Source organism: Fukomys damarensis, unplaced genomic scaffold (genome assembly GCF_012274545.1).
Source record: "Fukomys damarensis isolate Sample0158 unplaced genomic scaffold, DMR_v1.0_HiC HiC_scaffold_15, whole genome shotgun sequence".
Taxonomy (NCBI): Eukaryota; Metazoa; Chordata; class Mammalia; order Rodentia; family Bathyergidae; genus Fukomys; species Fukomys damarensis.
In genome coordinates, this window is record NW_022900927.1 from 65,857,171 (window position 1) to 65,882,707 (window position 25,537).

The following is a 25,537-nucleotide window of genomic DNA, read 5'->3' on the forward strand; positions in this document are numbered from 1 at the left end:
CAAAAAAAAAAAAAAAAAAAAAAAAAAAAAAAAAAAAAAAATCACAGACTTCATTAATGGACACTGAAATTTGAATTACACATAACTTTCATGTGCTGTAAAATAGATGTTTCTAAATATCTCCTTTCTCATCTAAAAATGCGAAAGTCATTCTCAGCTCCAGGGCATACAAACCAGGCAGTGGCCAGAGCCGACCTGTGACCACCCCTGCTAGGAAAAGTAAAATACTCACCAGGGAGACAGTAAAATCGAAAGGGAACAGAACGTGACGTAAATGTTTCCTTGGGTATTTTCCCGGCCGCTCCAACCCGACCCTGGGCTGGCATTAGACAGGGCCAGGTCTGCATTTCTTGTGCTGTCTCTGGGCCTGGCTGCGGCCGAGCCACCTACACTGGATGCCGAGGTGGCTCAGCAAGGTGGCTCCCCTGCTGGTTCTGCCTCTCAGTGCTGTCCCAGGGGTCCCCTGAGCTGTGCCCTGCTGATTTCCACCCGCCGTGTGCTGCCAGGCACGGCCACCCCTCCTGTGACCACTGGGATGGGTTGCCCAGGGCCAGAGAGCGTTGCCCGCAGTAAGGAGAGGACTCTTCTCGCTTGGCTCTGGCCCATGGCTCAAGGCTCCATGAACCGAAAGAGCCAAAGCTGGCTCCCTGGTGTGCAGGAGATGAGCTAAAGACACAGATTCCCCACAGCATGCAGAGGGTGAACAGGTGCACATCAAGTCTGAGAGATCAGAACCACACGTATGCACACGCACGCCAACCTCATTTCAAAATGGTTTACTTTAAAATATGGCCTCTGTTTTTAACCGTCTGACACTTTTGGCAGTTTCTGACCTACCAACATTTGAGATAGCACAGCATCTGATACAGCAGTGCTACTCAGAACCCACTGTGTACCAATACTTGCCAGAAAAACCAGAATAAGAAGGATGTTTATGTATGCTACATACAATTGGGGGGACTTAGGGTCAACTGTAATATCAGTTAATAGGAAATGAAATAATTATGGTACCTCCATGCAATGGAGAAAAAAGCATATAATTCTTAAAAAGAAAAATGTACCCTTATATACTAACTCGTGAAGATACCCAATATTTCATTTTTACATAAACAGAGGATATAACAATTCAGAAAATGATGCAAACACAGAAAGCAGCAGATGATGTTGCACGCAGGAAGCAGAGTCAGGAATGTGCTGCAAAGTGCCAGCAGCACTCAGGAGTCGGGGGAAGGACTTCACACACGCTGACGTTTCGGGGCTGCGCTAGTCCACAGCCAACCACCGCCCTCTGCCAAGAGATGAACCCTGGCTCCCTAGGGTTTGTCGATTTCCACGGGGTGAACAGTCCCACCGCGGGCAACACCAAGCTACCCTTGCAACCTGCAGAGCCCAGAGGGGAGCAGCACGCGGCCCTGCACCTCAGTGCTTCGCCACGCAGACACTTGTGGCTGGGGTGCCACCAAACAACGCAGAGAGCAGGGGTGAGGAGGCGGTGAGCGCTGGGAGCTCCTAGGGTCTAACTGTGGTACTGTGAAACGCACGGTTCCCGGGGTGGCCGCCCTGCCCTACATGAGGGGATACGCCGCTGCCGCAGGGCCCAAATACTAATTTAAAAGTAGCTCATTACACTGGAGTGCACACAACTTGCCTTTTAACAATGGCTGTGCTGAAAACTGGGTCCCATAGTTCCTGAATATTTATCAGGTAAATTTTATATGATTTCACTTGCAGGTGGAAGATCTTAAGTCCGTGAAGTTCCTAAAAGATGCAATTTTTTGTCGGCAGTGCAGACTTGGTCTGGTAGAACCACCGACACCAGCCAGTCTGCAACAGGTGAGAGCAGCTAAGCCACCCCTGAAGGGCCTGGGCGTACCGTGCTCGGCACAAGGCCAGACTGTCTAAATGCCTCCCTGCGTGGAACACTGGCTTGGCAATGCATACAGCTGGCACTTTTACGACAGTGCCGAATCTCCCGACACCTCCTTGGGGCCTGTGCCCGGGCTCCATGAGACTGCTCCTTCTTACACACCTGGCAGAGCAGCCCTGTTGACAGAGCTGCGGCTGTCTCTGGTGTCCCTCACGTCTGCGGACGGATGGACCGTCTTCTCTTCATTAACTCTGCTGCTGCCGGTGGACCTTTGGGCTGCTCAGCTGGCTTCTGTGAATAACGCTACCATGAACATGGACACACGTACCCCTCTGGTATCTGCTTTCAGCTCTTTTGAACATGTACACCCGGAAGTGGGCTTTATAATCTGGGGGCTCCATACTGCCTTCCCCACCTACAACCTTGCGCAGGGGTCCTTTATGCTGAGGGAATACGGCAGTAACCCCCAGGAGCCCACCTATAGGAGGAGTTTAAAGCAGTCAAGCTGGATGAGGAGACCAGGGCAGCTGCAGGTGGGTGGGGGACAGGGGAACTGCTTCTCAGAGCATAGGGGTTCCATGAGGCACGATGGAAAAGCTCGAGAAACATGCCGTACAGCACCGTGCCCGCAGGTGGCAGCTGCCGCACCAGGACAGGCAGTGCCACACTGTCCAGGAGGAAGGGCAAGGGCACGACCAAGGGAGATGTCACCTGAGTCCGTGGCACTGCTGTGAGGGCCACTGCTTCCGGCCCAGGGAAGGCCTGGACGTGTGCAGTCCCTGACAGTCACAGCTGAAATGCTGACCCCCGGGATGTGATTAGGAAGCAGGGCTTTGGGAAATCACAGGGTCAAGAGGCGAAACGTTGTGAATGAGATCGGTACCCTCAGAGAGAGGCAGGATGCGGGAACGGTGCCACCCTGAGCAGAAAGCCGGCCCTCACCAGACGAGACAGGCAGGGTGAGGGAGCTGGTCCAGAGCTTTCCGGGTCCCAGATGGGGGCCTAGGAGTAACAGCAAGACCCATGACCTCACGGAGCTGTGTATGTGGGCAGGACAGGGCTGCACCCCTCACTGCTGCTGTCACATACTGTGTCCCCACTGTGTCCCCACTGCAGGGCTGCACTGCTCAGAAGTCTGCTTCCTCCGTTCTCTGCTCCTGCTCAAAGATGCCTCCACAGCCCTTCTGGTTTTGGCAGAACGCAGGTCCCACTTTGGAGCCCAGCCACGAGATCCCTAGACTGTGCCCCTCAAGGCCACAGGCGCCTGGCTCACTATGCCCTCTTCTTCTAAGCCTGCGAGGGCAGGCGAGGGCGTCCCCATCAGCGCAGCGTGCCCGAGTGAGCACACAGGCGGGCTCTGCACCTTCAGGTCCGCAGTGCTGCACCTGCACAGGCCCGGCACTGGCAGTTTGGGGATGGGGACTTCTGGCCGCCGCAAAAGGCAGCAGTCAAATCAGCAAAAACCTACCTGCCCCGGATGATGGAAAATGCAAAGGGAAAATGAGTGTGACAGTTGCCTGGGGAGTGTTGCTCAGGGCGCTGCGGTCCCTGGGGCTGTGGAGCAGCAGAGGGGCTGGGTCACAGCCGCTTGAGGCCATGGAATTTCCTCCGGAACGAGCACAAACTTCTCTGCCAGGCCATCATCTTCTCCAGGGAAGGTTCCTGGTATCCATCATCTAAAGTAAAATCTTGTCCTGCCCCAACCTTGTCAGAAGAACAGCCTTTTAGTGGCACGTGTTAAATAAGCAGCGACATTATGAATGGATGAACACACTGCACTTAAATCCCGTCTGTCGGATGCTACTGTTAACAGAGCCACTGCAATCTCTTGGGCATGAGGGGACCTCCGCCCTTACCAGAGAGGACTGGCTCAGGGGAAGGAGGGGCCCAGGACCTCAGGATGCAGCCGCTCCCCACCCTCTGCACCTCTCTCCAGGGCTCGCCTCGTGGTACTCTGGCAGGCTGTCCGCGGTCCATCCCTCACGGGCTGGCCGTCCTGTGCGACGCCACCCACCCGTCTCTGCCCTTCTTGGCAGTCTGTCCCCATGGCAGAGGGAAGCCAGCCCTGGGACGGCTTCATGCTGCTGTCCTGGGTTCCTGGAGAGTCTTCCCCTCCAGAGAGAGCCTGGCTCCCTGCCCATCTCTGGCCTCATTTGGGGTCTCAGAGGAGCAGGACACATTTTATTTGTAAGTTGTCTGTAAAGCACATTCGTCAACTCGGTGATGCCACCTTCTCGGGAGGACACAGCTTGTCCTCGGGCAGCCGGGGGCCCTGTGTTCTCCCTGGCCACCGTCCCTCACTCACCCACCCACCTCTCCTCCCCTTTGCCGTGTCTGTCTTTCCGGATCTCCCCATCGGCTCACGCAGGGAGGCGAGCTGAGCCTCCAACACACCATGCTGCTCTAAGTCCTGCTGGCGGCTGGGTGCTGGGCGAGTGACAGCGCCTGGCACCAGGCAGGTGGCGCATGGGCCCTGGCTGGGAGTGGAAGCCTCTGGTCAGCAGGAAGGGTGCCCTAAAGGCCACCCAAGGTCACAGAGAGCTGTGTGCCACCTGCAGCTCTGCGAAGGTGAGTGGAAGCTATGAGCAGCTCCTGGGAGGAGGGAGAGAGAGTGGGCAGACCTCTGCTGGACTCTTCCGGGGACCTCGGCTTATGCAAGCAGACTGGTAACGAGAAGCAAAGGAGAGAAAGTGGGAGCCTCACTGGATCTTTCGAGGGAAATGGCTGCTTCACAAGTCAATGCCGGAAGAGCATGGGTGGTGAGACTTGGGAGCTTAGCAGGGCTTGTGTGAAAGTGCTGGGTCTGGGATCCCTGCTGGCCGCAGAGCCGGAAGAGTAATAAGCTACAGCCAGCTCTAACGTGCTCTTGCTGGTGCGCATAGTCCACACAGCCCGCAGGCCACAGCTTTGCAGACCAGGAGGCTTCCGACAGGCAGCGTCTAGAACCACAGTCAGGGCTCCAAGGCAGGTGGGTTCCCCACTTGGACAGCTGACGCTCCGCGGGAGTTCTCAAGGTAGAACACAGCTGGGAAGCTGAGAGGCAGCTTTCCCTAAAGTGACGCAGAACAGTAGCATTTGTGCAGATGGCAGAAAGAGGGCCGCACTAATACGGGTAAGAGGAAAAGCTTCCCGGATCTTTCTGACCCGGGGTGGCCTTAGCAAACCTCGGTCAACTACGCACACACCGTTTCATGAGGGCCCTGCCCCCTGATAGAGTTAGGGGTATAAAAATGCAGAGGCCCAGGCCAGGATGGGTGCAGGACCAAGTCTGCCAGACACCAGGCGAGGCGTCTTGCTGACTGCTCATCCCCACACGGGGTATCTTCAGCCTACGAGGGGCAGAGCCACGCTTCAGGGTGGCAACCCCATGTGGCCAGGGCTGCTGCTCTTGCCCCAGGGTCCGGTCGGAGTGATCCCAGCTTGCAGCGAGGCTCAGAGGGGTCTGTGTGGAAAGAGCCTTTCGGGGGTCCCAGCAGGGTCCTCAGTTCCCACTGGCATCTGAGGGTCGGGCGACACCTGGCCTCCGTGGCATGACACTCTCGGCTTGTCTAAGTGGACACTCCCTTGTCCAGGCCTCTTCCGCAAGGCTGCCTGCAGCACCAGTGAGGCAAGGGTCGCTCAGAGCTGGTGCTGGAGTGACAGCTCTGGGAGGGGTCCCCAGGTTCTGCAGCAAAGGGGGCAGCACTGTTCTCACCACAAAGTTCCACTCTCCGCATGCCGGGCTGAGGACTATGAGGCTGGCACTGTGCGGATCTGGGTGACTTTCCGCTGCTCTGCACTCTGAGGCGGGAGCTGGACGCACACAGCAGCGTCTCGCGGAGACTGCCTCCCCTCACAAGCGTGGGTCACTCGCTTGCCACCCACACTGGCTGCTGAGGGCTCCCGGGTCCAGCCTTGTGCCCTGGGAGGACAGCTCGGGGCAACCTTGCCGGGCATGTGCCTTGTTCCCAGCTCAGTCCCAGGAGATTCCGCTCCAGATCAGCACCGACCCCCGGGCCCTGCAGTGTACAGGCTCCTTTTCCAAAGGCTTGAACGGGAAGCTGTGAGAGTTCGGGGCGGGGCGGGTATCACGCAGGCGTCTTCCTCCTGGGCTGCCGCTGCCGGCTCTGGGGTGTTGGTGCCACTGATTTAAGGGGAGGACATGGCACCTGCTTCCCTCTTGGGCTCGCGAGGATCACGAGAGGTGAACGTTGCGCAGCACGTGGCGCAGTGCCGGGGGACACTTGCGGGATGCAGGGCGATGCCCTGACACTGACCCTGAGTAAAGCGCTGCCCTGCTGCCCTCCCTGCCAGCCTGGGCCCCACTGGCCACTCCAGGGCCCCGTGGGACAGCAGGGTGGCCCGGTGTCCACCCAGGGCTCCGGCTGCCACTCTGGGCACAGAGCAGCGCTGGTCTTCCCCTGGCCTCTGCCAGTGCCCAGCCCCCTCTGAGCCCGCTCCTTCCGCTGGCTCGGGCTGCTGTGCTCCTGCCTCGGCTTCTGTGCTCTTCTCACCAGAGCGGCAGGAGCACCTTTCACAGCAGCCCTGGGCGCCGGCCCCACTTGGCACACTTGCGGCCACCAGGCTCCTGCCTTCCCGCCTGGGCTCCAGGTGTGAATCCTGATAAAGACCCCGCATCTGCTCCCCTGGAGAACAGGGTTCCCAGGCCGCGGCAACGAGGCTGGGGCAGGGAGAGGGGAGGATTCAGAGGCCTTGACAGACAGACAGGCAGGGACGCAGGCTGGGGAGGGTACAGGTCGCCCCGTTTCAGTGCTCAGTCACTCATGGGTCGGGGACCCTGCAGCGGGGCCACCAGACAGCTGCTGCAGAGAGTGGTTGGAGAACAGTGACGGAAATGGAAGGGAAGGGGCTCACAGCAAGGCTCACGCAACACAGGGTCTGGCTCGAGGCACGTGGCATCGAGGGCTGCGGTGTCTGCCCTTCTCTGGCCAGGTGCCTGGCAGGGTGCCCGTGCCCACGTTTTGGGGGGTGGAAGTCACGTGACATGATCTAGCCAGTGAAGAAGGAAGGGGCTGAGGCTGAATCGCTTGTACGAACTCTGCTGTGTCCCACTGCACAGGGAGCCCCAGGGCGAGAGAAGCCAGACCCAGCCCAGCCCACGGCACACAGGACCGGGGCTGAGAGGAGCAGCTGCTGCACCAGGAAGCAGAAATGCTGCAGCTGCTTTGCTAGTGCAGAGCCACCTGTACTCTGCCCTAACTGCCCGAATGCTCGTCACCCACGGCCACAGCGCTGGGAAAGGAACCGGGGTCCGCCTGTTTATCGCCTGCTCGCCCAGGGAAGGCCTCAGCCTCCCGTGGCCCAAAGCGACTGCTCCTGCCCACAGCACCTCCGTTACCTGTGTTGTAGCCCCGTCCCAGGGCCGGCCACGGGCGGTGGTTCTTCCACAGGTTCCCGAGGTACCAGTCGCTCTGGTTCTCCACCAGGCCCAGGACCTGCTGCCCTGTGGAGCACAGAAAACGCAGTCTTAAAAGAAGGAGCCAAGGGAACAGCGGCACAGGCAGCAAGCATGGCAGAGTGGTGCACGACAGCACCCACTGCCGGGCAGTTTCAGTACTGTGTGGCCCTGACCCGGGTGTAACCCGCACTAACTTACTTCATTCTCACGACTGGGCACAGACTTTCTTACCCCATCCCACAGAGACGGACGGCAGCCAGGACTGTCAACTGCTTTGCCCACAGCCGTCAGGGCATCTGGGACGAAGCCGGAGTCCAAGCCCGCTGTCCACCCTCACCTCATCCATTCCTGCACCCCAGCCAGTGGGACCCAGTGTGGCAGCTGACAGGCTCGCCCCCTCCAGAGGTCGGATCCCCACATTCCCGCTGTGGTCCCCGACTGGCCCTCACACCAGAGGGAGGAGGCGTGACCCGGGGAGGAGCCGAAGCCCACTGGAAGAGCCACCCTGAGGCTGGCTGCTCTCTGTGCGTGGCTTCCTCTGAACTGGGCTGGCTTAGTGTCCACGGCACACTGCAGCCTTCTCTCGGCCGGGAGCGAGGTCCACAGGGACAGACGGTGGCTCTGGCCACACCGCAGCGCTGCTATCTGTGGTGCGTCTCAGCACTGCTGGTGGGCTGTGCCCTGGTCCCAGGTCCTGGGACATGGGCAGGAACGAGTCTCCGTCCTTCCTCAGAGCTCCAGGCCCCGGCTGCCAGGGAGCAGGTGTTCTCCTAGGACGCCAGCCTTCCCTACCCGGGAGCAGGGTCTGCAGAATTCTAGGATGCGAAAGGAGATCTGCCGACTCCCAGGCTCTCCCACGGTCTCACCACTGCTTCTGCTGAGCACAACGGCATTGTAAGCAGGCATTGCAAACCGGGATTTCACAGAAGGGGAAATGAGGTTACTTAACCTCCCTGAGCCTGCTTCTTTATAAACTTACAAAATGGAGTTCACAAAGAGCACATATGTCAAAATGGACACGAGTCACTCTGGGAAAAGGACGCTGTGTTCTCTGTGTGAAACCCCACCAAGCCTGCCTGGCAAGGACCAGTGCCCAGGGGTGTTAACTCTCTGGCCTGAAACCACAGGCCTCCTCTTGGGCCCTTCCCTGGACCCCTGGCTGACCCGGCTGGCCCTCACCGTGCAGAGGTTGGGGTAATTCCATCTCCCCCGGGTCTGCTCTGCGTCTACCACACAGGCGCGGGGATCAGGACACACAGAGGCAGCCAGGGAGTGGAGCTGTTGGGGGAGGAGCAGCTGTGCTGGGAGGCGGGGCCAGGTCTGCTCCACGTCTCTCCTCATGTCCAGAGCCCCCAACTCCGAGGCCCTGGGCCAGCACCTGGAGGGCCCCCCAGGTGGCATCTGGTGACACCCCAGCCCCAGGCTGAGGCCTGGCCCAGCAGTAGCACCACTGCCTGGCAGTGCCTGGGGGAACCCCCGGGAGGGGTGCTGGGGACACCCAGGAGCTGCTGAGCTGCTGGGTGACCACAGTCACCCTGAGAAGCCCTGCGGCTGGCGGGAGAGGCTCTGTCCTCGTCTCCCTGCCTGGGTCAGGATGAACGGCTCTGCGCTCTGCACCCCTGACTCCAACTGTGGAAAAGGAGGCCGTCTCCTCCACACATTCACAGCGCTACCATGGCCAGCACAAGCTGGCAGCTCCAGGGTGTCACTGCCCAGACCAGAGGATGGCTCCAGGCAGAAACACCCCCTTTATCTTCACTGTCTGCAGCTCGGCTCAAGGACAATGCTGCCTTCCCTCAGGAGGGGGGACCCAGGGACAGAGACCTCGCCGTGTCCACCCATCTGGCCACTGGCTGTGAGAGAGTGTGGTAGATTAGGACAAGGAGTTGGCACACACCTATAATCCCAGTAGCTCAAGAGGCTGAGTCAGGAGAATCCCAAGTTGGAGGGCAGCTTGGGCAACAAAAAAAAAGTGAAAGGGCTGGTAACAGAGTCCAGTGGTGAAGTGCCCTGGGCCCAACTCCCAGAACCACAGAACAAGACCACACAACAGGAAAACATAGCTCTTAGCCCCAGGCTGAGGCAACTGGACAAGGCACAACTACTCTGAGACAGCCTAAGAATGAAACCCACTCTTATTTACAGAAATAAACACATGGTCCACAGAATCCATGCCAAGGGCCTGAATTGTGTTATGTTCTTGCACCCACGCCCCAAGAGGAAGAGGAATGTGTCACTGACGGCCCCCCAGCTAGACCCGACCCAACTGAGACAGAAAAACCCCAACAGACACATTGCCTACAAGAAGAGCGAGGACGGAAGCCGGTACAGCCTCGCTCACTCGCACCTGCGAGGAGGCCAATTCTGCGAAAAACCACAAGGCACAGCTGTACTTTGCTGTACCTGCGATCGCCCTGCCCCTGCGCCCTGCCCTGTTCTCCAGCCTCAGGCCCACCACCCAGGAGACTCCAGAATTTTCCCCCTTGAGCTGACGCCCCTCCCCTACCTAAACTTCCCTTTATGAACTGCACACATTCCTTCCTAAGCCAGCGGTCTTGCCGCCCTTGGCCCATCTGCACCTAAATGGTAATAAACTCATCATATGTTGCTCAGATTTTGTCTGCCTCGGGGGTTTCACTCATGCTCCAGGCAAACCTTACAGTCACTATGGACCAAAAACTTGTACCAATAAAAATAAAATTCATATTAAAACTCTTGAGTTTTGCTAGCGCTCTCAGGGTTAGGGATAACTTGCAGTCAAAGTGCTCCTGTCCCCAAGGAGGACCGCAGCCACCCTGTAGGAAAGACTTTGGAGACCAGAGGGCTATTAGGGTACAGGTGAGCTCCCCTCCTTCAGCAGGAACTCTGGCCACGGGTGGAGGGTGTGTTCTGCCCTGGGCATGGGGCTGGCTCAGAGGTCTTCAGTGCAGCCGAGGGTCCAGGTCCCACCCCATGTGCCCAGAGCCCAAGCACAGCCCCTCCCCACCCGACTTCCGGACGAGGCCGCACTGACTGATGAGGGCTCAGACACCCCTGCATAGTCCAAATAGACCCTGCTGTCACAGGGTCCCTGGATGTGCATGCTGCACCCTCTCTGCACGTCCTAGTAAGGGGCAGAGCTGGCCATGTCCACCCCTCTGCCCGCTTTCAGGTCTGTCTCTCCATAAGAACACACTTGGTTGGCCTTTTTTGGGCACTTCACTCACAGACCTGCCTCTGCCCGCGCAGCAGCGGGGCCCAAGCCAAGGCCTCTGCTTCTCCTGGAGCTGTGCAAAGGCTCCTGGGGCGGCTTCTCCAGTCGCTACACGCGCACCCTGGGCCTGCGCTTGGCTTCCTAGCTGCAGTCCCGATTCTCTGTAACGGGCAATAAGTCACCTCCTTTCTATCACAGGCTGATCGTGCGCATCTACTCTGTGGCTTTAAAACTGTCTTACGATAACACGCCAGCCTGTTTCACTTATACTATGAGTTTCTTTCTTTCGCTGATGATAAAGTTTTACCCTTTCACTATTTCTTCTTTGTAAGAGAGAGAATTGTTTTGTGTCTGTGACTTACACTGAGTAACATTTTGGCCATTCTTGTGAGATCATGATACACAGTGTATTAAACTATTGTTATTATATTTTATTTCTACATAGAAGTAAAGAAGAATGCTATTTAATTTTATTAGAAAATGAAAATAAGATGTTGCAAATTGTCATATACTGCTCGATTCAGACGAAGTCCTACTGCGGGCCTCATGTGGCCCTTATCAATCCTCTGCACTGCACACCTGCTTTTCCAGGCCACAGGTAAGTGCGCAGGAAACAGTCTGGCCGCAGGGTCACAGGAAGCTCTGTCCAGGTGTCACGCTGACTCTGAGTGGCAAACCCACGGGTGACACAGGGTTCCCCTCCCCTCAGGAAGCAGAAGCTTCGGAGTGCCAGCACCCATGTCAGACGGGGCCGCACTGTGTGTGAGTGAGGCAGCAAACCAACAACAGCCTACAGAAGACACAAGTCTCTCGGTGGCAAAACAAAACAAACAAACAAACAACGACAAAAAACCACACCAAACTAGGAAAAAATATCCTCTGCAAGTCCCAGAAATTAATTAACAGACAGAAGTTGTCTCTGAACTTTGGGTTCCATCAGGCCCTGCCATTCCCCTTTTCTTACCCCAAGCCCCACATGCTGAACAGCAAACACCAACACTCATCCCTGGGGCAGAGCAGGCAGGGTTCTGCTGTTTTCTAGAAGCCTGCTCCCTGCTGCTGACAGCGCGCAGATGCACAAGTCAGGGGAAACCAGTCATTGGCAGTGGCAGAGAAGGGAGTGGGGGGCGAGGGGAGGAGGAGGGGAGGAGGAGGGGACACACCCGCCTGCTCAAGTCCGGGGACAGAGGGTGTCGGCCCAGGGTGCCCTAACATGGAGCTACACCTGCTTGTGCCTTCAGCTGCTTTCTGGGAGTCCAGCATCCGTTCGCTGGCAGGGCCATCATTTATGAAGTGCTGCTTTGTGCTCAGCAATGCTCTGCCAGTCCCTGAAACCTGTCTCGAGGCTGCACCACCAGAGATGCGGGTGCAGTGCTCAGGGCGAGGGAGCAGTGCAGGGCCATGTGGAGGGGGGTGCCCTCCCTGGCCCTGGAAAGGGACCCAGCACCTGTCTCAGGCGAGAGGCTGCCAGCAAACGTGGTGTCACTGACCACATGTGGGCAGGGACGCTGGTCAGTAGCCAGTGGCAGGGGAAGGCTAACCGGGGGACTTGGTTCCTGGGGAACGTGAGGTCAGGAAGGCGCCAGCCACTTGGCAGCGGGGCCAGAGCAGGACATTGGGTGCGGCGCCTGGAGATGCTGTGCGGCCCAGCCTTTTCCCTGCTCAGTCATTATGAGTCCAGTGAGCATCTGCCTTTGCTCAAAGGACAGCCGTTCGTTTTGCTTCTAGAACTTCACCCTGAACATCTGCCTGTGGCTGGGAGAAGGCTGGCGGGGACTCTCAGGGCAGCAAGGACCAGGCGCTCAGCCACCTGGCTGGGCTGGGGCAGGCTGTGGCCGCCTCCCGTGGACAGAAGACACTGGCTTTGTCTGCAGAAATGGGGCCGCGGACCCTGTCCACTGCAGCGTGGGGCTGATACCCCTTGTGAAGTCTCAGGTGGGAAATTATTTCCAAACCTAAACCTAAATGAAACCTCAACTCCGCAGAAGAGAGGACGCACAGCAGGGTGAGCGACCCTGCACCCTAAGCCCCAAATCTGAAATGCTTCCGAGTCTGAGGTCTTTTGAGTGCTGACGTGCTGCCACGGTGGGAAATTAAACACCCTGGTGCTTTGTTTCATGGGTAAAATCCGTAGAGGCGTGCATTTTCAATAAAGGTTTCTCAATGTGCAACGAACAAAAATTTTCCAGTTGACCGAGTAGACCTTTATTATTTTAATGTTGGCTTCAAAAGTGCTCAGAGCTTAACTTTAAAATAAAAGCCATGCAGAATTGAAGAATCCTTGTGATTTCATTTTTACAGGGTGCCCCAAACCCTTCTTAAGGTACAGCAGGCTGAGGGATGAATAAAGCAGCGCTGTAAACATAGGGCCTGTTGGGTTTTCCTTGCGTGAGCGCTGGCTGGGTTTGTTGTAGGCCATTCTCTACAAAGTGATTTCTATTTTCTAGGCTTGTGGGCCAAACTGAGGCTGATTTCACAGTCACCGCTGAAAGCTCCTGGAGGTGCTATCACTGCTCCCTACTTCTGCGCTGTCTCCTAGAAGTGACCGAAGTGCCCTCTGGTCTGGGCACTCTCGTGCCGGAGTGAGTGAAGCTGCAGCGTGTCCATCCCGAGGAGCCAGGCCCTCCAGGGCACGGGGACCGTGCGTGTTGGCCATCGTGCTGTCTTCATCCTCTCCTGGAGTGCTGCGTGCTTCTGGCTAAGCTCACCGAGACTGACTTCGTTCTGACTTCTGGATTCTCTTAGCATTTCTCCTGCAGCTTCCGGCAGCAGCCTGGGTTCTCTCAGAGTCTGTCCAGAAACCTCGGCCATTAGGAATTCCTGCTGGGAACTCGGACAGCCAGACATCTCTTATTGCTCCTGCTTCACGGTGAGCATACAGCAGAGGCCATTTAACTGAATTACATCGAATCCATGCACTTGACGAAGCAGCTGAGATAAAGCAAGGGTCAGATTCACACCGAGCTCAGATCCACTACCGAGTCACACTCAGTGGAGGCAGAGAGGCCCAACACCCCCAGTACCACCCCAATTCCTGCCCCACGGAGAAGTGTTCTGGCCCCAAGTGAACACGCAGGAGCCCTGCACTATGTGTGCTGCCACTGGCTGAGCTAACAGAGGCAGGGACGTCAGTTTATAGTCTGAGTACTTATTCCATGTGCTGTTTTCCAGGGCACTATGTCCCATAAATCCGTCATTACAGGTTGGCTTACCTGGTGATCCTAACAGAGAGGCACATACTGCTAAGATCAAGCCAGTTAAGCCCATCTCTAGTAGATATCAGAGCAACTCAGAGAAGACGTGAGGGTACTGTACTCAGAAGGTGTGGGAGGAAGGAGGCGGAGAGAGGATCTGCAGAGGAAAGGGTTCGGAGGAATAATGTCAGATGTTCTGCGGCACCGCAGGGCAACCACGGTTCACCAGAAGAATCGCCTATTTCAAAACGGCCAGGAGAGAAGGCTGGGTGTTTCCTACCTACAGATAAACGTCAAAGGTGACGGACACCAACAGTTACATCGTACACTCGGATGGAACGTAACACAGAAGCCCATGAATGCATACGATTACCATGTGTCAACTAAACACAAATACATTTGGCAAGACCAGGTCCCCGAAGAGGTAATGGACTGGACGTTGGGGCTGCCAATAGTGCTTCCTGTCCTTGCAGGAACATGGCCACATGAACGGATGGACGCATGAGACACAGACCCTCCCGCATCTACACGTCCCTGTTGCTCTCCAAGGGTGTATGTGGCTGTTCCCAAGCCATTGCTTCTTGCTATAATTCAGGGCTGTAAGTGTCAGATAACCATACTAATTAAGCATATCTAAGAGAGTTGTTCCTCTCAGCAGTGGTGAACTGCTAAAAAACCGCCACTGATAAGACACCTAGGAATGGGAGCAAAAGCCTGGTGAGCGTCTGTGCTCCTGTGTGTACAGAGTAGTGCGTGAGAGAGCACCAACTCGGCCCCAGGAGGCTGGTGTCCGGCGTGGGTTAGAGGAAGCAGGACCCCCGGCCCAATCCTGGGTTCTATGCCACCGCCCAACACCTCCACGCACAGCTACCCTCCTGTCACATGCGAGCGAGGGCGCGTCTGCATGCCCCATGCAGCCCCCGCTGTGCGGGTCTGAACAGTGAGCATTGCAGCCATGCCACAGGAAGCCCGAGTTCTAGTCCAGGCCAACTGTCTGCAGATGCCCTGTGCTTCTCTGAAAGAGGATATTCCTGCCCAATCATCCCGACGGCCTCCCTGAAAATGGATCCTCTAGGGTTCTACAGCTGTCACTCACATATTCCACAGCAGATCAAGACGTACACACAATCAGCATTCCCGAGGTGCCAAACATTCCCTAGATGTGCGGACTTGCAGGTGCCTACCCACCCATTTCTACATTTTCCTTAGAGACAGGCAGATCTGGGGCACATCACTGTCCTGGTAGCTTCAAAGTAAATTTCTGCATGCTTAGTGTCCAAATCCGTGCCTTATCCCAGGATGGAATAATCCTCAATGTCTTATAAAGGCCGCTCTGCTTTTTATCTTGAGCTTGATCTTTTCCTTTTCAATTAACTTTCGGTTGAAGTGTCATAGGATGAGGCATCATCGAAATGGCAGAACCTGCTATAAACACAACCTTTTAGCTCCCAGCAGAGTCTAATTCCGTCCCATGGACACGCATTCTGACTGATGGCGACCCGGTCACTTAGGCGGAAGGCTCCTCACGAGCTATCATTTCACAGAGCGTGTTCCCAGGGGCTGCTGCAGCACTGAGCTAATAGAACTCATGCCATCTGGGCACCTCTGCTGACTGGCAAGTCACGTGCCAGGCATGAAGGAAGAAGCTGGAGGGCCGCACGGGAAGTCCTGGCCTGGAGACAAAGGTCGCTCAGGTGGGGCTTCTGCAGGTCATGAACTTGAGTGCACGGCAGCGCATGGACTCCCGTACCTGCAGTTCGAATTTCACAGCTACCACCAAAGCCAGGCACCAGGCCGGATGTGTGCCCGTTTCCTCCCCCGTAAACAGAAGAAAGTCACTTGTACAGCACCAACAGATTTAAGGACAGACGTGCTTGACAATGCCCTAATGACCACCTTTCTGAGTGCCATTTTCATTCTTCAATCCGATGCACACTTAGCACCTACAAGGAGTAACTCACGGTTCTTGCTAAGTAAACACAAAGCCGATGCCACTGTGGGCGTGAAACACACTGCAGGTAATCACAGGAGACACCAATGCGGAAGACGTACGACGGGAACAGATCCCCACCAGGGAACCTGAGCGGAACCCAGTGGAAATGCTGCAGAAGAGTGATCCTCCACGACTGACGGCCGGGGAGCCTTGCGAGGGAGCTGGGCTCGAGTCGGGTAGGAGAGAACAAGCATGAGTTTGCCGCCCAGAGCAGGAGGAGTCACGGCAGAGACCTGCCCTGGGAAAGGAGGCTGTGCGGCCAAGAAGGCGAGTCGGTTCCGCGCCTGATGCTTTAGGGTTAGTTGTCCAACACGGCATCTGTGGAGCTTCGCTACAATTACTAGGAACTAAATGTAGAAAAGAAAGGTGGGCTCACAGAGATCTGTCCTCCTCAGAGGGGCAGGACATCAGCTGTGCTGGGCAGAAGAGCCTGACAGTCATCCTCGTCCTCTTTATTCCTCCTCCTATCAAGAGTCACAGCAGGGACAGTGAAGATAATAACCGGAAATGCACTAGGAGCCAGGCGCTGGGCAGGATGTTTACGGGGCCTGAGAAGACAGGACTCATTACCTGCCCTTCAACAGAAAAGGAGATGGAGGCGCGGGGAATGCATCCCTGCTGCCCATGGACACATCGACTCCAACTTGACTCGCCGGGCTGGAAGGTGCCAGCCGTACCTCCTCCCGGCAGGCACGTGGGGGCGCGGCCCACGCCAGCTCTTCCGATGTCACAGGCTTTGCTAGTGCTCAGCACTGTGCAGGAACGGGACCTGATCCTCCAAGAGCCGTCTGGGGTTCAGACTTTTCCTTGCGAGGTCATCTGGGCTTTTAGCCAGCACCTGGCAGTGGAGACAGCCCAGGTCGTGCCCGTGACACCACCAGAGAGCAGTGCATGTGGGTTCTTGGCCATGGCTCCGAGCCCCCGTGATGGGTAGGTGTGTGGGTGGCCTCAGTAAGTGCTGGATGGCCTCACACTGCAGGGCCCAGGCTGTGATCTCGCTCCGGTCAGAGGGAAGAGGGCCCTGCCTTGGCACACCCATGCCTCACAGGTACACGTGACGCTGGCACCATAAAGCTATCTGCGGCACCAGAGGACGAGAGGAGGTTCAAGGAGACAAAATGCCATTTCCTCCTCCATCACACTGTCCCTACTTTGTGGGCCGACCCAGCTCCCTGCGGAGTTCCCTTTGCTTCCGGACCACCTCTTCATTACAGTAATTAGCTCTAAGCACGGGGGAGGGGAGGGCACTGGGGTCCTCCGGGAGGCTTTAGAGAAATACATGCACCTGACTCCATCTTGGCAGTCTCATTTGCCAATTTCCCACCTTTGGGGTGGACCAGGGAATTTGTAATTTTAAAGAGCTCCCTGGGTGCACCCGTGTCGGACACTCTGGAGGGTAAGAATCCTAAAAAGAAAACCTGGCTTGAAAACCTAAATATGCTGCTTCAGACAAACAAACAAACACACAAATAGAAAGTTCTGCAGAGCTGCATGAGTGTGCATGGGCAGGGACAGGTGAGCAAGCAGGAGGAAGGGAACCCTCAGAGCCCACACAGACGGCGACAAGCAGCAGTGAATGGTGCAGCCTGCTTGTCCAGCAGCAGGAACATTAGTTTCCAAGGGAAAGGAAGAAGGCAGCACGGAGAAGAGAGCTGGAGACAGGGTCTCCTGGGGGGAAGGGAGAGCCAGTCACACAGAGGAAGACCGGAAGTCCATGTGCCTTGGGTGTGCGACAGGATTCCGTGGAGACTTTGGAACTCTGGGCTACCCTCACATAGCTGCCTGCCAGAATTCATGGTTACATCGTCAGCTGGAAAGCCATTGTAAAGTCATCTGGCGCAAGCAAATACAAATCCTATCCAGAAAACTATATTTTAAAGCCTGGCCTCAAAGAACCCCCAGCAATAAATTTCCAGGGAACGTGGGTTCATAGCAGCAACAAAAAGAAATCTACAGAACACAGCACTGGGGGAGTTATAAGGAATGAGACTCCAAAGACTCCTGCTTAGAATGATCATATACTGTACAGCACACAGGGAAATTTGCTCAATGTTTAAAGAAATAAAAGGCTTTAAATCCCTCCCCAATTTTTTTACTCCCTTCCCTTCCTGCTGAAGGGCTTGTTTCAGTGACTCATTCCCAGGGCACCGATCGAAGGGACAGACCCGACGCCACATGAAGAGGTAGGATGTCCTCTCATGTGCCATCTCCCTCTGCTTCTGTTTTTCACAGGAGAGGTCAGGCTCCGTACTGTAAGGACACCCTAAGATGCAACCTGGAGAGCCCCATGAAGGCCCTGGGCTCCAGCAGCCACCAACCTGCCAGCAGTAGGCAGTGAGTCACCAAAAATCCAATTATTTAGGTCAAGCAGAACATGCCAGACTGACCGGCTGTTCTGTAACAGAAGCCAGGAAACACAATAAATGACCTGTTTGAAGCTATTATGTTTTACTGTAATTTATTATGCATGCAATATACAAAAAGTACAGCAAAAAAGAGAAAATTATCAAAAATGGGTGTAACATTTGAAAAGAAATCAAGCAGGAAAGCAACAGAAATGCAAAATGATCATCAGCTGACTTATCGCTGAACAATGTGAGCTCCAAGACAGTGGAACAGTACAGCCACTGTGCCTGGAGAAAAGAACTATCACTCTGGAGGTCCAGAACCAGGGAAACCCCACTTCAGTATGGCAAAATAAAGGCAGTTTTTGGAATATCCAGAGCAGATTTCACTAGTGGCAGATCCTTACTAAAGGGAACTTGAAAAGATGTCACACCTGTCAGGAAGAAGGGAAACAATCCCAGAAAAGAAAGCATGGGAGGTGAGAAAAGATAGTACAAACAGAAAACAGCAAATACATGATGAAAATTTAACACATACCAACTAAAAATTAGCAATGCCATCTAATTAATGAAATTAGAAGAAAAAACAAGTTAGAAAGGGAATGCTTTGAATAATGAGCACACGACTCAGAAGTGGTCACAGACAGCACCCAGAGTCATTCAGGACAGTGGAGATGTTAACTGCAGACTTTAAGTTGAATAAGCGAGTGCAAATTCCTAGCATGTCACCTTTAATCTAGCAGAGGCTGAAACTGAAAGGAGGAATGAAAATTATGATCGGTCCAGAGACGTAGGAAAAGAGGGATGAAGCAATGCCTGGGGAAGAGCCAGAGGTGCGGTGTGTCAGATCCAGTGAGCAGGGTGACGAGGACCCAAGGCACTGCTCTTATGAGCCGCCTTTCTGCTGGATGGTGCCAGGCAGTAGCAGTCACTGTATTTTGGATCACACCGTGTAAAGATGCTCACAAAAGAAGACTCCAGAGCTGCTTCGGACAGTGGCAAGAACGATGGGACGAGAGGGTTCCAAGCAAGGAAGAGCATTAGGAAGGGATTACTACGCCAGGGGTCTTTCACTATCATAAACTTTAAAAATTTGAACATTTACCATATAGTTTGATCACATCTTCTATCTTCTTTATAGTTAAAATTTTAAGTTTTAAAGGAGAACAGGTGAGGGAAACAGCACTACCAGCTACTAGGACGCATCACAAGATGCAATCAGCTACAGGTAACGCAGTGCTGACGCAGGTCCCTGGGCGGGACTCACCCTGCGTGAGGGGACGCGAGCTGCACACCTGAGTGGGGGCTGACGCTCCCCGTGCAAGAAATCAGCACATCATCTGCACCTCCTACACGAGTGGATTCCAGGCAATGAAGGGAGTCAACATGAAAGACAAAGGTTTCAAAAATGTATAATAATTATGGTGAGTACCACGGCCGAAGGTTAAAGGTTATTTTCTTAAGCTGAATAATATAAAACACATAAACCATAGAGATGACAATTGATAAATTCAACTACACTGCAGTTCAGAACTCTAGCATACTGCAAAGACATGCAATAAAGCCCGAGTGATAATATTTGCAACATGTGAAACTGGCCAAAGCTGAGTGTCCGAAACACACAGAGGGGCTGCAAACCGAGGCGGAAAAGATAACCAACCCAACTGAAAACGGACAAAAGTTATAAATGGGTGTTTCTTGGAACAGAACCATCAAGGAGATACTACAAAGCATGCCACCTCGTTGCCCACAGAAAAATGCACAGCTCTGTGCCCGTAGGCAGCACGCTCCCCTGCCAGGCCGGCGATGCCCTCACAATGAGACAGGAACAACAGGAACACCTCACTAGGCTGAGGGTGTACACTGCGAGGTCCGCTCTGGAAACCACCGACGATCACGGATGGAGGCGAGGGTAAGCGTGAGTGCCTACACAGCCACTCTTACGTGTAACCAGGAAGGGAAGCTCCCCAGCAGACCGGGCCCCAGCAGACACGTAAACCCTACCACAGAAGCATCGCTGGGGGCAGCCAAAAATGATAAGCAACTAAACGTTCCGTGACAAAGCAATGGATAAGCACACTGTGTCTTAGTCACAGGCAGCTGTGAGATAGATGAATGAGGCCGATCTACACGCTGCAAAAGCAGTGCATCTTAATCATTTAATTTAAGCAAAAATTACAAGTCCCGGAAGTATTCCTGCAGCATGCTTCCGTTCTACAAAGTGAAAAGAGTCAGGATAAAGAGTGTAACGCCTGGGAACACGGACGCTATCTGGGAAGAAGCACAATGGGGCTGGCAAGATCCAACTTCACATCACAGAAATCCAGAAGAGAGGGCAATCTGGGAAAGAGCACATAGGGCCTGAAGGGTCCGGAAGGCCTCTGTCTTAAGCCAGGTGGTGGCTATCTGGGTACTGGCTTCGTATTCTTTAAGCAGAACTTAAACATCACTACACCCCTGCTCATGTCGAGTCAGTCGTAGTTTCAAATATACGACAAAACCGAAAATGACAACTGCAACAGAACCCAAGCCCGGGCTGGGTAGAGGACAGGGCTGGATGCTGCAGGGACCCAGGACACCTCGGCTGTGCACCAGATGCTCTGTAGATGGCATTCTACATCCGTCACGACCCGGGGGGCGGGGCTGATGGCTGACCTGCTGCAGGAGGACAGTGACTGACCTCCTTCGCCCAGGGCCTAGAAGGACAAAGGCTGCCTTCTCCCGGGCTCCTCCCTCTGCTTTCCAACCGCATTCCAGTGACACCAGTGCAGATCGCAGTAGGTCGCCTTGCTTTGTGCTGTCTCCTCCAGTCCTTCTGAAGGGCACAGCCTGAGCACCATTTCAATGTGACACCCAGTGCATGAGGGCAGCCCTCAGTCCCCGCTTGAACCGTCCCTGCTCCCATCCTCCCTCGCTCCCCAACACTGCAGCCGCTCTGCCCACTCCACCCTCCACATTGGCCTGTGCCTGCGTGGAGCCCCATGCCTGAGCCAAGTCTTCCCAGGGTCAGCTCCTCTCAGCGGGAATTTCTTGCTAAGCTTGGATCTGCTCTGTCCCCTCAGTCCTTGGCGTGGTGAGGCTGGCGTTGGTCTAGCGAGGCCTCCAGGCGTGGGGACACAGGGCTCAGAGGTGATTCCAGGTGGTTTCCGCGTGGAGATTACTCTGTGAGCCCGAGCTCTGCCCCTCCACGTGGACACGCATGTGCGCTCCTTCCTCAAGCAAGGTGTCGCTGGCGTGACCCAGCCACTTGGGCATGCCCTGAGTGTCCCAGACTCTGCGCTCAGCCAGCCACTCTTCCTCCCAGGCGGCCCGCCCAGGCACTGCATCACAGCAGTGCACAGCAGACCAACAACCTTCCTTTGCAGCCCTCTCCAAAACTGCTCCCTGTGCCTCGCTTTTGTCTACAATCCTGCACCTTCGCAGCGTCCAAGATGTTTACACACCAGCATGTGCGCACACACATTTTCCTTCCTCTCTCTGCATACTTGAACACATGCTTTTGAGGGCAGCTTGTAACTTACTGAGTCCTCTGTTCCTAGGGCCCAGCGGCATCTGTAGAGTGCACTGTGCAGTAAGGAAAGGAAGGGGCACGTGAAAAGTTAGGACGGATTTTCGGAGACCCTCCTCCGACGAGCTGGGAATCTCAGACCTTTCCCCACTTTTCCGGTCCTCTCCACACACCCAACAGCTCCTTTCTCAAGGCGACACAACCTCCTCACACCTGGGGCCTCGCTCCCCGATTCTCCCATCCCCCACCTGCATACCCAGGCTTCAGCTTTACTTCTTCCATGTTGATCCGACTTCCCATCGCTGCGACAGAATGACCTCGTCTGAACCGTCTAATGCTCTCTGCGGGGCAGACATTAACTCCGAGGGAGCGTGGGGCACCCTCCCCTCCCCTCCCTTCCTCTGTTTTCTGCTGTGTAGCACAGAGCATCTTGGAGGCTGCTCAGGGCACCTGGTGTTGACGCCCCTCGAAAGGGAGGGACCGGTCAAATGGACGGGGGCTCACAGCAAAGTTACTGACAGGAGATCACCGATGACTAGCAAAAGTGCTCCAAACTGAGCACCGTTCCCCAAGTCCCTCCCACTTAAGCTGCTGCATTTCCCAGGGTTTAAACCAAAGCTCACCCAGAAAGAAGCAAACTCCAAAGAGAAGACCTTCTGAGTTGTGCTCAAAAGACTCCAGTTCAAAGCAGATCCAAGCGTCATCAGGTGGATATGTTGTTCCGGGAAAGCCAAGCGCAGGGGCTGAGTGGTAATGAATTCTGCACAGCTCTGCTTTCAGCCTTGCGATATTTCATTCATCGATTTTATTGTCAAATGAAAGGCGCTGGTTCCAAATGGCATTTCCAGAGATAGATGGGGGGTGACCCAGACTTCGTTACCTGGTGTTCGCTTTCTGGATCATTTTAATGCAACATAGGTGGGGAGCAACAGGGCACTGTGGTTGCTATGGCTGAGGTCCGTGCTCCTCAGGGCCTCAGTCTTCAACTTCCTCCGCCCACACTAGGCACTGCGGAAGCGCCTGTCTCAGCCTCCCTGTCACTGTTTGACATGCAATGCCAGCAACTTTTTGAGACAGTGTAGGAGAGAAGAAATCCACAAGGGGCTGCTGTCCCCACCGTCCGCCTGGGCGTGTCCCACCTTGAGGAGGTAGGGTTTGCATCAGCGTGGATGTGCTGCGATCGATCGGCACTGGACTCTCAGCCCAGCCTCGTCAGATCCTCCTCTTACGACAGAATTCTCCTTTCTTCTCCAGACCAAGGACTCCGGCCCCACCTACTTGATCCCTCCTCTCCCGGGTTTCAGTCCTACACTGCAACCCTCCGCTTGGTTTCAACACAGTCGTCACATCCAAAACCCAAATGTTGCATTTTCGTACCACAGTTCTCATGTTTAGGCCGTCACGTGCTGCAGCCCTGAGTTCCCTTGTCAAGATCGGACAAATGATTCCCAGGGAAAGGAGCCCTGGCGTGAACTGAATTTCCTGAGAAGAAACGTCCCGCACACAACTCCTCCTCCCAAGCTGAGCAGTTAGCTCCCGAGGGCCCAGCTGTGTACAGAGGAGGCACCGGAAGTCCAGAGCCGCATCTCTGTGTCCTGGAGCACACAGGCCACACCCAGGCTGTCACTGCCTCCCGGGAAGCCCCCGGGGTCCACACCATCCTTTCCTCCTGCTGACTGAGCCCGGTCTCCACTAGGCCCACCTCCGACTCAGCCTCTTCTCCAGCGCAAATAACACCCCACCAGACTGCCCTTCCTGCAGTGCTGCACCGGAAGCTGTGTGCTTTACTAATGAGAAACCACAGCATCGTGTGGGGACCCTGCAAAGGAAGGCAGGCCCGGCCGCCCAGGGCTCTGAGCCCAAACTCTGCTCCGCTTTCACCTGAGCGAACAAGCTCCTAGCAGAATCAGAGGCACCTGCTCTGAGAAGGCTCACGCCCCAGGACCGGGTGGCCAGCATGGGCAGTAGCGCCTGCTCCTTCACTCTGCGGACCCTCTGCCAACACACGCCGGTGCCCTTGGCCCACCACGTGCCTGGTGTGGGCATGGCTGTCACTCAGTTTCCCGAAGGCCCTGCACACCTCTGGCCAACCTCCCCACAAGTCCAGGGCCACGCTGAATTCTGCTTCCGCTGGAACCCGTCACAGCAAGGCTGGCTTTCTGGGTTCCCATCCTCATCCTGGCCCAGCCCTCGCAATACGAGGCTTCACTCAGATTCGGTTCCATAAACTGAGATCACGCAGCGTCACAGGCCACCGTGGATGGAGCCACATGAGTTGCGATCTGCCTGTGGGACTCTGATCACGTCTCCTGGGCTCCCGAGCCCCAAGCTACACTTCTGAGAGGGTGGTGAGGGCTCACGGGATGGTGCTTGGGAAGTGACTTGTGCATGTGGCGCGACTCAGAGACATTACGAACCCTCTCTCCACAGTGAGATGCTGCTGAAGAGGCCAACACAGCCCCGTAACGGGCTGAGTGCAGTAATTCCGAGGATGGTCCTTGCTGCTGTGGCCGCTGTCCCACCACGCCCTTGCTGTGTTCTCTGGGGACTTCTTACTGGGCTTTTCTCTCCCTGATCACTAACTTCTATTTTATTCATCGTATCTCCCACCTCTGTGCCTTCCTTACAATAAAGCCAGCATGAGCTGCGCTGGAAGCCTGGTGGGACGCAGACACAAGGCTCCCCAGGAAACCCCCATTTCAGGCACTGGAGAAGCATCTTTTGGTAAACTAACACCAGCAGCAGCGCCGCTCGGGGTCACCAGTGTGAGCTCTCAACAGTGCACCTGCGTCCTTCTGTACCAGTGGCTGTCATGCAGGGGAAGCTACCTGTAGGTGCCAGGGAGAAGCCTCAGCCTCTAGGCGCGTTGTTCAGAGCACTAAGGGGACCAAACTCTCTCAGCCTGCCCGGACACGAGCACACTCCAGGACACAGACTTTAGTGCTAGAGTAGGGCCAGGGAGAGTGGCGAGTCGGCCACTACATGGAGCAGCCACGGACTGAAGACAGGGTCCTCCCAGTTCCACACGACCGACCCTCTGTGCACACAGCACCAAGGGCAGGGGAGTCCAGACGGTACGACATACAGGGGAGCGGGGGAGAAAGAGGCCACTTTCTCAGAGTGTAAATGTTAATTCCATTCCAGGTTTATGCTCCTTTGCAGAAATCCATGGCAATGCCCCACTGCCCTGAGGTCTGAGGGTGTCTCATGTTCTCAGGGGCTCTCCTTTGAAGGGGAAAGTCGGTGGCTTGGTTCTGAGGGAAACCATAACACAGATCACAGTGTCAAGGGCACATCAAGGCCATTGATCGGAAGACACTTTCACGGGAAGGGCCTCGGCCATGTGGTGTTGGCTGCTGCGTTGAGTTCTTTTAAAGGAACCCTAACCGGACGGCGCAACATTTAGGTGCCAACACGACGATGCAGCAGCTCGCCTGTGCCTGGTGAGCCCTGAGCACGCACCGTTCCTGCGAGCCTGGGCTTCAGTCCCCGCCGTACCTGATACAGGTCCCGAGTGTCCCCTTGATCGGCCGCTTTGAAATAATAAGGAATAAGCAGGAAACGGTTCTCTTTTGGACTCATTTTTGGTCACAAGAGGAAACCAAGTGAAGCCCACAGAAAACAGTGCAGCGACAGCAGGGCGCTGCGGTTGCTGAGGGTAAACTCAGAGACAGCAGGCTGGCAAAGCCCCGTGCCCGAGCCAGCTGCTCATCAGCAGTCCCGGAGCAGCTCTGCTCTGTTCTCGGGAGAGCGGACAGAAGTGAGCCGCTCTGAAGCCACAGCGGGACCCTGGGCGAGCCAATGGCCTCTCCTGTCAGACGGCACTCTCAAGCCACCCGCCTCTGGGGACACACGGGGATGGCCAGGTAGCAACGGAAGAGCTGAATGTAGGCCCGGGAGTGGCGTGCTCACCTCACTGTAACCCCAACAGCGAGTTCACGAGCTCTTTCAGGAATCTTGCCAAATCCAACACTGAAGGTCTCTTGGGGCTGAACAGGGCAGAAGCCCAAGTTACAGATGTGATTCTGACTCCCATTGC

The 25,537-nt window shown here is 55.5% G+C and overlaps 1 protein-coding gene across 1 annotated transcript in view; it reads right to left on the reverse strand.

Moving 5' to 3' along the window:
• Positions 1-21,798, reverse strand: part of Large1 (LARGE xylosyl- and glucuronyltransferase 1) — a 68,745-nt gene extending 46,947 nt beyond the window's left edge. The window contains exons 1-2 of the mRNA XM_019206296.2: positions 21,747-21,798; positions 7,206-7,310 (exon numbers count right to left, since the gene is read on the reverse strand). Coding sequence (XP_019061841.2) covers positions 7,206-7,310; positions 21,747-21,798 — 157 coding nt within the window. The remainder of the gene's footprint in view (positions 1-7,205; positions 7,311-21,746) is intronic.
• Between the last annotated feature and the right edge of the window lie 3,739 nt (positions 21,799-25,537).